Source organism: Harmonia axyridis, chromosome 5 (genome assembly GCF_914767665.1).
Source record: "Harmonia axyridis chromosome 5, icHarAxyr1.1, whole genome shotgun sequence".
NCBI lineage: Eukaryota > Metazoa > Arthropoda > Insecta > Coleoptera > Coccinellidae > Harmonia > Harmonia axyridis.
Genome location: NC_059505.1, coordinates 42,497,538 through 42,510,944, shown reverse-complemented (window position 1 = coordinate 42,510,944; position 13,407 = coordinate 42,497,538). Strand labels below are relative to the sequence as shown.

General features: G+C 38.8%; 1 protein-coding gene across 2 annotated transcripts in view; it reads left to right on the top strand.

The window, feature by feature from the left end:
- The window catches only part of LOC123680996 (homeobox protein Hox-D10a-like), a 63,389-nt gene extending 51,345 nt beyond the window's left edge, over positions 1–12,044 (top strand). Inside the window, exon 2 of one of the 2 annotated variants that reach the window (XM_045619150.1) lies at positions 11,349–12,044. In XM_045619150.1, coding sequence (XP_045475106.1) covers positions 11,349–11,719 — 371 coding nt within the window. In that variant the 3' untranslated portion in view covers positions 11,720–12,044. Of the gene's footprint in view, positions 1–10,437; positions 11,159–11,348 lie in introns of those variants that run through there. The other variant, XM_045619149.1, reaches the window with a different exon arrangement.
- The last annotated feature ends 1,363 nt before the right edge of the window (positions 12,045–13,407 follow it).

Sequence of the window (13,407 nt, the reverse complement as noted above, 5' to 3'; positions counted from 1 at the left end):
TGAGCATGAGTTTAGAACCGTGAATATTCGGTTTGGCCGTCGACGTAGAAGCATAACCGGGATATCCCCCTGATTTTCTGCGCTTGGGATTATCGTAATGAACCCATTTTTTGTCTCCAGTCACAATGCAATGCAGAAATGTCTTCTGTATTTGCCTTGCAAGCAGCTGTTCAACATCTCTCGGCTTCAACTCGTACGGCACTCAATTTTCTTGTTCCTGAATCATTTCCATGACTTTCAGGCGTTTTGAAATGGCTTGTTGCATCACTTCAAATGATCCTGCCAATTCTTGTTGCGTTTGACACGAGTCTTGATCAAATAATGCCTCCAATTCTGCATCTTCGAAAACCTTCTCTCTTCCACCTGGTCTTCGACGTCAAAATCACCGTTCTAGAAGCGTTAAAACCACTGTCGGCTTGTTCTGTCACTAATAGCGTCCTCACCATAGATATTTGAGAGCATTTGAGGAGCCTCAGCCGCAAAGTGCTTCATATTAAAGCAGAATATTAAAACTTCCCGCAAATTCCGAGAATTTGACTCGTAAGCTGACATATTTAATCGAGAATAACTGTTGCAGATGATGCAGACACAAATCGACTAATATTTCGATGGCGTTATGTTTACAAATACCCAAGCTTATTGTATGACATCTACGATCTATTCATTTCGTCTACCACTTACCACTACAGCTACCTATTCCAAAACGGCGGAAGCAAAGTTGTACACCTGATATAACTATGCCATTTATTTAAGACCACTTTTCCTTTCTTGTTAAGATGGGCCTTTGTGAAATAAAGATGCAGACGAGCACGAAGAAATCCAAAAGTACAAGAATATTGAATATCAATTAAAAACCAAGAAATGAACTTATTAAATCGCTCTAGTGCTTTTTTCGAATTATCGGTCAAGAAACTAAGATAACCAAATTCTAATCGCCATTTGGGTCAAGCGCAGATTCTCCACAGCCAAACCGTTCTTTTTCTTCTCCAATATCGTGACGAATCAACATCCTTCGAACACCTCGAGGTACCTCCAACCGATCAGGCCGACAGTTGTTAATGGATCAAAACATCCGAAGAATTCCTCCAAAAAATTTAATATCAAGTGCAGGATTACAGTTTAAAACATTGTGTCGGACTTCGTCGCTGTAGGTGAGACCAGCACTAGGACCCAGCGGCCCAGATCGGCGGTACCGCCGTGGTACCGCCGACGCCCACCAACATCCATCTGGTCCAGTGTCGGCAACTGACCACAAAGAACCCGCATTAGTCACACCTGCCAGTTACTACCAATCCAACTAACCAACAGGACAGCCAACCTAACAGGCCGATTTTGCGATATCATTAATAACCTCGTGGTACCGTCTCTCTTTCTCTCTCTTTGGCTGGTTCTTGGCCACTTCTTGCATTTGCATTTACTAACTTGATTCTATTTAGAATTTCGCACCGTGTCCACGAATTATGCGGAGTGTTCCTTCTCATTCTGTTGCCGGTGCCTGGGGTGTAGGCCAAATTGGCCCACACACACAAATAAAGACGTTAAATTATTGTAATAAACTTCTTTTTTCCCACCTCTGGTTTTACAGGGCCGCTTTTCTTACCAACGTTGATTTATAGGATGGACCGACGTGAGAATCGATCTTCTGGACAGCGAAATTACGGCGTGTTGGCTTTGTCTTCGGCGCGATTGCCACTTCTTGCATAGGCCGAGTAGGTTTGGAGAGAAAATTGGAAAAACATCACTTGAAACTGATATAAAGATAGCAACACCTTACAATATTCCTTACACTTCTCTTCAAATAACGGGTGTACAACTTTAAGGGCCAGTTTCACCATTTGCCTAAACATTGATTAAAAATTTAAACATTGATTACTCTATGATTTCTCAAGAGAAATCAGAAATTAATCAATGTTTCAATTTTAATCAATGTTTAGGCAAATGGTGCAACTGGCCCTAAGTTGTAATTTCTGTTCAAGATGACGACCGATTTAACAGCCGTCAAGTGATTTGTTCTCAGTTTGGTTTGGCAATTCATCATGAACAGACTCACGCCTGAACAACGCTTGCAAATAGTGCAATTTTATTTCGAAAATAATGGTTCTGTGCGGAATACATATCGCGCACTACGTCTTTTTTATTTTGTTTAGCGATGAAGCTCACTTCTGGTTGTATTGCTACGTCAACAAACGAAACTGCTGCATTTGGAGTGAAGCTATTTCTCTATTGTATGTCGAAACACCGTTACATCCAGAAAAACTGACTGTTTGGTGCGCTTTATGGGCTGGTGGAATCATTGGTCCGTACTTCTTCAAAAACGATGATGGCCAGAACGTTACAGTCAATGGTGATCGGTATAGAGCCATGATTACTAACTTTTTCATTCCTGAATTGAACAGCCATGATGTCCAGGAGCTATGGTTCCAACAAGATGGCGCAACATGTCACACAGCTCGTGCCTCAATCGATTTATTGAAAGACACGTTAGGTGACCGCCTAATTTCACGTTTTGGACCTGTGAATTGGCCTCCAAGATCTTGTGATTTAACACCGCTAGACTACTGTCTGTGGGGTTATGTGAAGTCATTGGTCTATGCGGATTAGCCACAAACCCTTGACCATTTGGAAGACAACATTCACCGTGTTATTGCCGATATACGGCCACAAATGTTGGAAAAAGTCATCGAAAATTGGACGTCCAGATTGGACTACATCCGAGCCAGTCGTGGCGGTCATATGCCAGAAATCATATTTAAAATGTAATGCCACAAGATTATCTTGCGGATGAATAAAATTAATGTCATTCGAATAATCCATCGTTGTTTTATTGCAATTTAAAGTTCTATAGCTCTAAAAAAAAACATTCTTTATAAGATTCCAAAGGGTAAATCCAACCCGTGCTCATCATTGAGGGTGATCCTTCGATCCATTAATTCACTTATTTCGTTAAAACGACAATGTGGCATCCGTACACCCCAATCTGGAAAAGGACGCGAAGAAAACACTTTCCACAGACCAACTGCGGCTGTCCCAAGGAGGTAAGGGAGGGAGATATGGGGGATGAGCCAACGCGCTAACAATAACTCTACAAGGGGTTGACACTGTAGCAATAAATACCCCCTCTCTCCCCCGTTCTCTATTTTCCACCCGATTTAGTTCTGATGAGAGAATGAGGATTCCGGGCCTCCGGGAGAGCGTGAAGACCCTCGTGTGACATCGTAAATTTCGGGACGTGAAGCTGGAATTCTGCTCCTTCCCATGTTTTGTGTACATTCCATTTTGTTCTTATAACGGGAGGAGCTGAGGTCGAGAACCTACAAGGAGGTGTGGTTGTTGGATCGACTCTTAAGTTTCTTGCTGGTTATACAAGGGTTATCCATGTCGTGGTCCCTGTTTCAATGACATACGTCAAACAGAACTGTCATCTGAAGCTTCATTCAACAATATGAATCGTTTATCCACTGCTGAACTTGAGAAAATTGTTAAAACTCGCTGCAAAAATAATGGAATTCGTGCATTACGAGCAGATTATGGTCGACGTTATCATTCATTTGAGCTTACAATTGGTAAGACAGTGTAAAAATTCGAGAAGAATAGATGTCTTCAGGTTTTAACATCATCAAAATGCACCCTCGACCGAAAATATTGTTGCTGCAGTTGAAAGATCCAAATTTGTCTATTCCTCGAGACGCCCAAAATTTGGGCCTCTCTTACGGTGTGCTGTGGCGTATTTTGCATCTGGATTTGTAGCTCCATCCCCATAAGGCTCAATCATCACAAGAACTAAAGCCAGATGACCATTGAATGCGTAGAACATATGCCGAATGGTTGCTTCAACAACAACATTTCGATGATGATTTTTCGCATAGAATTTTCTTCAGCGAGGAAGCACATTTTTCACTTGGCGGCTATGTAAACAATCACAATTGTCGCTTATGAAATCCTCCTGTAACTTCTGAGAGACCTTAACATCCACAAAAAGTAATTGTATGGTGTACAATTTGGTCTGGTAGAGTGATTTGGTCTGGTAGATTCTTTGAAAATGAATAAGGTATCACTCAAACTGTCAATTCTTATCGATATAGCCAATATAGCCAAATTATTACCGTAGTTTTTCGATCCATAAGCGATTTTGAACGCGGAGTCCAAGATACGAACTTACACTTTAAATTCCATTTTTTTTTATTTCTAGCTCCATTCATGCAAAAGTTATCGGGTAGCTCGCTGGATGCATGGACAAAATCAAACTTGAGTATACGAATTTTTCATCAGCGAATTAAACCTTATCTCATAATACCAGCGGAGAACGATCGATCAAAAAATACACCATAAAATGAATTCTTCAGTTGCGAAACTGAACCCTGAGGCGCTCCTTCACAGGCGACGTCTTGTACCAATGCAGTTTCACTTGCGGAGAACCATGGAACATTAGCCAAATCTTTACAGTCCATAACCAAGCCTTTAATTGTCCGTGAATCCATAATTGTGGTTGACAAATTAAACAGTCGATACCGATTCGAATAAAAAAAATCGACGTTTGCTATGCATATTCAGGTTTTCCGGTCTGAATGAGTTTTATCGATGAAATTTCGGTAACAGTATTTTCCGATGCGTTAAAAATACTAACCGTAGTCAGTGTGGCGTGAAAACTTGAGTTGATAAAGATTTTGAACACCAAATCACTAAATGACAATCTTTTATAAGCTCCGATGAGAACTGAGTTCTAAAACTTACTAAGAAGTTCAGGGTTAGGACCGTAGAAATCATGAGATCAATTTGGACTTAGCCAACGTTTCATCTATATTTTCAGTCTTTCCCAAGGCTACAGAGGAAAAAATAGAAATAACTTACAGTTGATTCAACAAATTATGTATAAATGTTTAATTGGTCCTAACGCTGTAATTTGAATATCAACAAGTTTATGCAAAGACAGGAAAGAACCGAAGTAGACAATTCAAACTAAATAATTTCTCTATCAACTAGTTCGTTGGAGAACTGCCCAAGTCTAGTTACAAACGCCTACGAGAAGCACAAGAAAGACCAAACGCGCTCATGCAAAGTAGATGCCTTTGTTGAATATAGCTGAACTCGTCTTGTGTTTATTGACTCGGTACGTTTGCCTATTACAAGGTCTGCCAGCTTGCATAAATTAGAGTACTAATTGAATACAATTCAATTGCGTTGGATTATGCGAAAAGAGTACTCTGCGTGGTCTCGTAAAACTCTTTGTTTATCGGGAAATGTCAATCGATATAACTTGTCTTGACTGTGTCAAGTGATTGCTGCAATGATTACTGAGAAATGTAATAAGTTTTTATGATGATCGCCATTATTTTTTGTTCTGGTCGTAGAATTAGAGACTTAGGTTTCAAATTGCACACTAGTTAATATCTCTTCAAGAAGAAGGTCAATCGACTTGACTTCATGAGTACTAGAAAATCTTCCATCAAGGTTTACTCTTGTGAAGATGTGATGCATCAACGTTAAAGGTCAATGAGATAGAAGGATTAAAAGTAACACAAATGAAGATATCACGAAGAAAGAGTGAATCATGATAGATAAAAATAAGGACCAATGACAAAATCTAAGAGATTGGAAAACTAAGGAGCACCTCAAACTACAAGACACTTTCATCAAAGATATCTTTGAGACAAGTATCAACAGCAGAATACCAAGAGGGAGTCTAGAACCTTCTTTTTTATAGAATCTGATGAATTTCAGAAGCTACTTACAGACGAAATCACAGGTAAATGACTTGACTTGACTGTCACAACACAACTCCCAACATTTAGACCATAATGAGGAATCTGGAACAGATATACGCTCATTACAAAAGTGCGTTTACACAATTTCATTTTCATTTAGGATTATTCTGGTAAAGATGCACGTGAAAGGTAAACGAGAGAAAAACTGGAACAAAAATCAAACGATGTCACGAAGAAAGAGTGATACAAAAGAAGAAGTCTCAGAGAATCGAGGAGCATCTTATACTAAGACACTCTTTCATCAAGAACATCTTTGTGGTAAGGATCTACGTCAGAAAACCATGTGTTGATCATAGTAGTAGATCCTGATCTACTACTATTTCGAGGAACCTGATGAATAGAAAAAGCTACTAACAGACGAAGGCACTAGTAAAGAACATAAAGACTTGGCTGTCATCACAAAGCACAGCCTTTAGGCTATCGTTTTCAACAGCAAAAGTGTGTTCATTTTCATTTTGGATGGATTTTTTCAATTCGACGAAACACCTAAGTTCTTGTATGATTCTCCTTTAGGCCGTTCACACTAGATACGCCTCTGCTCAGCGTCACCGGCGTGTATATCCCTCGCCACCTGACTAAACGTCGCCTAATCGAATTGTCGGCTAAGTGTTGCCAACAAACAGCCTCGCCCGGAAATAAATTCCCCCATACGAAAGCAAACTGGGTCGTAAATGTTTCTGCAATAAAAACAGCTCGACTGTGAAAGTGGATTTTCGTTGTTCGAGCAACAAAATGGCCTCTCGACCAAAGAAGAACGCCACCGCCATAATTGGTGATTTAGATATACCTCCCGCTCCACACAATATCACTGGGGATCTCCACCCCCAACTTGGTTTTTCGATTTTGCAAGGGGGCTATAAAGGAGGTGGGTATTCAACTTGAAATCTTCTCTATGATCTATAAAAAAATTGCTGTGATGTCAAGCTGAACGGCAAGGTGTTGCGCAAAGCTGGAATCTAAATAGGTACGCAAACGCAGAAGAAAAATTGAGGAAATCTTTGAATAACATTTCGCATTTTGTTGCATCAAACTTAAAACCAGAGCTGTGGAAGGTATTTTGAAAAGTATCTAGTTATATGTTAACACTTTTTTCCTGGAAGAGTATCTGAAGTTATTTTGAGTGTCTGGTTACTCTTTTTCAAAACTAATCTTAAATACTTACTTTACTTATTCTATTAGATACTCGATAAGAAATTAAATGAAGCTTTTGAAGTATGTTAATTGTTGAGTAACAGGTAAGTTATCTGAGATACTTTTCTGTAGGTATCTGGGGTATCTTTCGGTAGCTGAGGTACCTGCTTTTTTAAAATACAAGAAGAAGTTCCTTTCAAGATGTTTCTGGAATAGATGATAAAGAGTCAATTGACTTGAAATCAAGTCAAGCTGAAGCCAAGCCATGAATCTCTACTGGTAGCCGTTGTGGACCCCTACACCTAATCTAACCTAGGGTAATTCATTGCAACATATCGTTCCTGCAGTTTATAACTTCAAGCATCACCAAAATGAACCCTAAGACTTATTAAACACTAATTTCCCTCTCGATAAACTTCCCCAATGAACATATCCTAAATCGTATCGCCAAATTCGACACGTCTATGCTCCAATCGTCCCATTCTCCTTCCAGGATCCACCTGCAGGCATAACGTGGAGTTCATCTAGCGGAAAAACAAATGAATTCGCCAGATATTAATAAAAAGTCACCGGCTTCGATCGTCCCTTCTTGTCGCTACATTAGCCATCTCTTTATTGGATGCACATTCCTGTTTTCGACCCCACAGTCCACGTCATTAATACGTATTATGTCAACACGTACGCAGACAGCCATCGAGTGTTCCCGATGTCACCCCCATTGCTGGCAAATTGCTCGTGATAATTGCCAGTTTTGCAGCTCAGATTCCGAGTGTTATTGCGTAGGGAATGCTTGGGCTGTTTTGATGGATTATTACAGGCAGCTTTCGATTCAGTTTTCGGACGGCTATGAATAATAGGCGAATTGATTGATTTTTTTTTGTGAAAGGTGTTTTTTTAGAGCTATAGAACTTTAAATTGCAATAAAACAACGATGGATTATTCGATTGACATGAATTTTATTTATCCGCAAGATAATCTTGTGGCATTACATTTTAAATATGATTTCTGGCATATGACCGCCACGGCTGGCTCGGATGTAGTCCAATCTGGACGTCCAATTTTCGATTACTTTTTCCAACATTTGTGGCCGTATATCGGCAATAACACGGCGAATGTTGTCTTCCAAATGGTCAAGGGTTTGTGGCTTATCCGCATAGACCAATGACTTTACATATCCCCACAGAAAGTAGTCTAGCGGTGTTAAATCACAAGATCTTGGAGGCCAATTCACAGGTCCAACGTGAAATTAGGCGGTCACCAAACGTGTCTTTTAATGAATCGATTGTGGCACGAGCTGTGTGACATGTTGCGCCGTCTTGTTGGAACCACAGCTCCTGGACATCATGGTTGTTCAATTCAGGAATGAAAAAGTTAGAAATCATGGCTCTATGCCGATCACCATTGACTGTAACGTTCTGGCCATCATCGTTTTTGAAGAAGTACGGACCAATGATTCCACCAGCCCATAAAGCGCACCAAATAGTCAGTTTTTCTGGATGTAACGGTGTTTCGACATACACTCGAGGATTAGCTTCACTCCAAATGCGGCAGTTTTGTTTGTTGACGTAGCCATTCAACCAGAAGTGCGTTTCATCGCTAATGGACGTAGTGCGCGATACATATTCCGCACAGAACCATTATTTTCGAAATGAAATTGCACTATTTGCAAGCGTTGTTCAGGCGTGAGTCTATTCATGATGAATTGCCAAACCAAACTGAGAATAAATCACTTGACATCAGTTAAATCGGTCGCCATCTTGAACAGTAATGCCAACTTAAAGTTATATACCTCTAAAAAAACACCCGTTATAAGAGTACAAGGGAATACTGTTCATACCAAGAGGTTTTGTATACAAATACAAGGGAATACTGTTAAGACTAAGATATATTGTATAAAAATACAAGGGTTCACGAAATTTTCATGCTGTTTCGATAATGATGTTTATATCTTCAGAAACTATAGGTGACTCGAACAGATTCTTATTTTTAGCACGATGGACTCTACAGGACATAGTAATTAACCAACTTCCGGGCTCTTAAGTCGAACAATCTTTCGCAGTTTCCTGACTAACATTCATCGAAGGAAATCACCTCTTGAAACCCTTCCTGCGCTTCAAGCAGGCCAGCAGATATTAAATATGTAATCTCCAACACCTCAAACCGTTCCAAATGTTATTGTTTTCCTTCAGAAGTATGATTTACGAGTGCTCACCTACGGCGTCTTTCATGTAGCCCCAGCATCCAAGCGGTCCTGTCAGATGCGGAGGTAATAAAAGCCATTCCGAGATGAGAAGCAGCAATGGATGTTGATTTAAACAGTTCCTGTCAACCGACTGCTCCGATTCAATATCTCGAATCAAAGGCGGCTCACGTGATGGGTTACACATCTCTCACTTTATTAATTTTAGATTTGAAGCGTTCTCTCGCGAGAGTATCGGTTTCTAAAATTAGGAGCTGCTTCGTTTCCTCCATGTCAATCTGTATGTTGGTGTTTGTTGTAATGATGACGGTTCTGATGTCTTATTTGTTGTGATTGCTTCGGTCTTCAAAGGAAACCGGTGTTTACGTCGATGTTAATCTCTTCTAGACAGATGTGCATTGACGCTGTTCAAGATTGGCTTCAAGTAGTGGCTTCCGACGAGATTTTCGCAACATTTGAAAGTTTCGTATCTTTGGTTACTTGTTTGCGTTGCTTCAATTTAGTTCCTTCTGATTTTCGGCAGAAAGTAAACATAGGGTTTTCTGATAAGAGGTTTCATTATGATATTAAGAGAAGAACTAGTATATTTCGAGTAAAATCAATGAATGTTGATTGAATTGTGAGGAGGAAGGTTGTCATTAACGATCGAAAACGATGACAGACAAATACGTTGCAGTACCACGTCTAGGGATTCATCAAGCCAAGTAGCTTGACATTTTAACCATCTACTTGACTTGAAAATCAAGCTCGTGAAAAATTATATACTTGAGCTTGACTTAGATATTTATTGCTTGACTTGATATCAAACTACTTGATATTACTTGAGCTTGATATGCACGCTATCGGTTTCATCTTTAGTCCTGAAACTACCCTATGCTTAATAATCCCCAATGCCACAAGATCTTGGCTATTGCTTCGTGAGGATTTAGAATTGACTGGTACAGAAGTGTTCTTCTTAGGCTGGTCAGTTTTGAACTTTGCTTTTTCTCATTTTGCATGGGGGTTAAGTTATTAAAGATGATACCTTTTCAAATTGACACCATGTATAAATAACACTATGAGATGATACGCGAAAATCGTTATCAATAAGGTAGGTATACTAGAACAACGTAAGAATCTAAGACATACTCAGGAGTACCACAAGGCAACAATTGTGGTAGAATATCAAATACGCGAGTATCAACTATTATCGAAAATAATATAGACTATATTGTCGTCACCTAAAAAGATATACCAATATTTCGATCTCCTACTCACCTAACAAGACAATCGTTGATTGACATCCTCCCCGATCAAGATTTTAATGTGCTTCAGCCATATCATGAAGCTTTTCCTTTGTTACAGATGGCCAGAACCACCTTAACCTCTTCAACAACAGACAGCAACCAAAGAAGAAGAGAAAATCTAGGACAGCCTTCACAAACCACCAAATTTTCGAGCTCGAGAAAAGATTCCTGTACCAAAAATATCTCAGTCCGGCCGACAGGGACGAAATAGCGTCTAGTCTCGGCCTAACCAACGCTCAGGTCATAACTTGGTTCCAAAACCGTAGGGCCAAACTGAAGAGAGACATGGAGGAGTTGAAGAAAGACGTTGAGAGCGCCAAGTTGTTGTCCGCGCATAAAAGTTTTTTGGAAAACGTTCAGGATTTGGGCATTTTGAAGAAAAAAGCTGTAATATGCGAGGAAGACTGTCCGAAAAATTTGGTTGTGTCTCCCGGTAAATGAAGATGCAGATGTGCGAAAGTGTCGAAGACTTTCTTGAGTGCTCACAAACCAGTGATAACTGTAGTATAAATTGTAAGTGTCTTGTGGAACTCTAAAAAGATTGTAGAAATCTCACAAACGTACTCAAAACCTTTGTACAAATTGTAAAAAGCTAATTTTAAGGTTGAATTGGAGATCGATGTATTTATAACACTTGTATTATATTATTGAATTGTAGGCAATATTTATTTTTCGTCTATCGACGGGTCATTGCAATATTTTTCTTGATAGCTGAAGAGCTTAACAATTTACAAGATTTGTCGTTATAGTCATTGTCGAAGTAAAAGTCTATATGAAAATCTGGCCTGTTTTATTTACAATCCCATCAAAAATTCTTCACACACTCGAACACAACTTCACCAGGTGAGTCATCAAACGGAAAACAAGAAGAAATCTGAAGTAAATTCAGTTGAACCGTACACTTCATTCTCTCCTCAGCTTCTTGCAGGGTGATGATACTAAAATCTCACAATTTCTCTCTTGTTGCAGATGGACAGAACCTCAACCTCTTCAACAACAGACCTCAGCCAAAGAAGAAGAGAAAATCCAGGACAGCCTTCACAAACCACCAAATTTTCGAGCTCGAGAAAAGATTCCTGTACCAAAAATATCTCAGCCCAGCTGATAGAGACGAGATAGCTTCTAGTCTGGGTCTAACAAACGCTCAGGTCATCACTTGGTTCCAGAATCGAAGAGCCAAATTGAAGAGAGACATGGAAGAGCTGAAAAAAGAAGTGCACAGTGCTAACATCTTGTCTGTACATAAGAGTTTCTTGGAGAATGTGCAAGATATAGGGATGTTGAAGAAGAAATCTAACGTGTACGAAGATAGTCGAGGGAACAGTTCGGTTACCTCGTGAATAACTTTGAAAAAAATTTATAAATAATAGATATATTGTGATAAATATTTACTTAACGATAAAAAAGTGGCGATGTGCATATATTGACTGAAGCAGAACTTGATTGACTCGATGATAGTTAAATTTTGCGCTATTTATAATTCGAATTATAAGATTGGGTATCTACAACCATCTTCTGTATATTATATTGTGGATACCTGAATATGAAAGAGAATCTCATGAATTGTATATGTGGAAAATGCATTAAATTATTGTAATTTTAGTGTGTCGGACTTTATGTAGAAATTGTAATATATGTCTAAATGTAAGTAAATTTTTCCGTTCATCTCCTGTTTTTTTTTCTACCTACAGGTTCATTTTGAAAGAAAGAAGGATTTCAGAAAAAATCTTGCAAAACATCATTTCTTATGAATTTATTCATTTGTCAAATTATCTATTTACCTATTTTTCTAAGACTCTGAATCTCCTTGTTTTATGAAAGTAATACATACTCCATTCTGTTGAAACATTATAACTTCATTCAGTAAATTTTTTGAAAAGAACAGAAGTGTTCTAAGCGAATCAATAGTTGCAAACACTAAACATCCTTTGTGTTTTTTATTTTGAAAGAATCTCAACACATTTGAAATTTCTCAGAATTTCTACATCAGTGAAGAAGTAAGCATTTGAGGTAAGTAGATATTTATATCAATAATGAAATGTTAAATAAAAATGGTAAATCGATTTCATGGAGATACCTACAATGAACGAATTAATCATAATGATTCTGATGCTCCACTAAGGAAAAGAATAATTATTTCTAACTTTCGTCGTCTATTGAAAATCATATTAATATCAAATCTAGAATCTTTGAATTGGGTACATAAATGCTGGAGAAATCATTTGTACGAAAATATGTTGTAATTAAATTATGAAAGCCACTCAGTAATGAGATTTAGTTCATGTAGTCAAACAGTAGAAGGACAATTCGTTAAATTTGTCCATGATTTTCATCGCTTTGTGACGAAGAGCATTGAAGAGGTGAAAGAAATTTTTTTTTTGCATTGGAGGACGCATTTTCCCATTCTTGCACTCAATTTTTTTGCCTGCACAGTAGTATTTTCTCGTCAAAAAACAGTGTTTCATCAATATACAAAATTAGTTTTATCCATTTTCCAAACCAACAAAAAGACAAATGTAGAGTCACTCAACCTTTAATATCTTAGTCATGACGTAATTTCATGTTCCAAAATTTTGACACGCATTTCTTGAAGTTTGGTAGAGTAAGAAAGAAGTGGTGTAGCACTGATGGCACCATTTGTGCTCTAGGCCCACGACTTATTGAGTGACGTGGTATCTACATCAGGTAAGTACTGCATAAGCGTGCAACTTTGCTTTCGCCGTTTCCTGCCAATTCTTGTTGCCTTTGACACGAGTCTTAATCAAGTAATGCCTCCAATTCTGCATCTTTGAAAACTTTCTCTCTTCAACCGCCATGCTGGTCTTCGACATCAAGATCACCGTTCTTGAAGCGTTGAAACCATTCTCGGCACGTTCTGTTAATAATAGCGGCCTCACCATAAGTATTTGATAGCATTCGATGAGCCACAGTCGCCGATTTCTTCCTATTAAAGCAGAGAATTAAAACCTCCAGCAAATGACGAGAATTTGGCTCGTGAGCTGACATGTTTAATCGAGACTAACTTTAT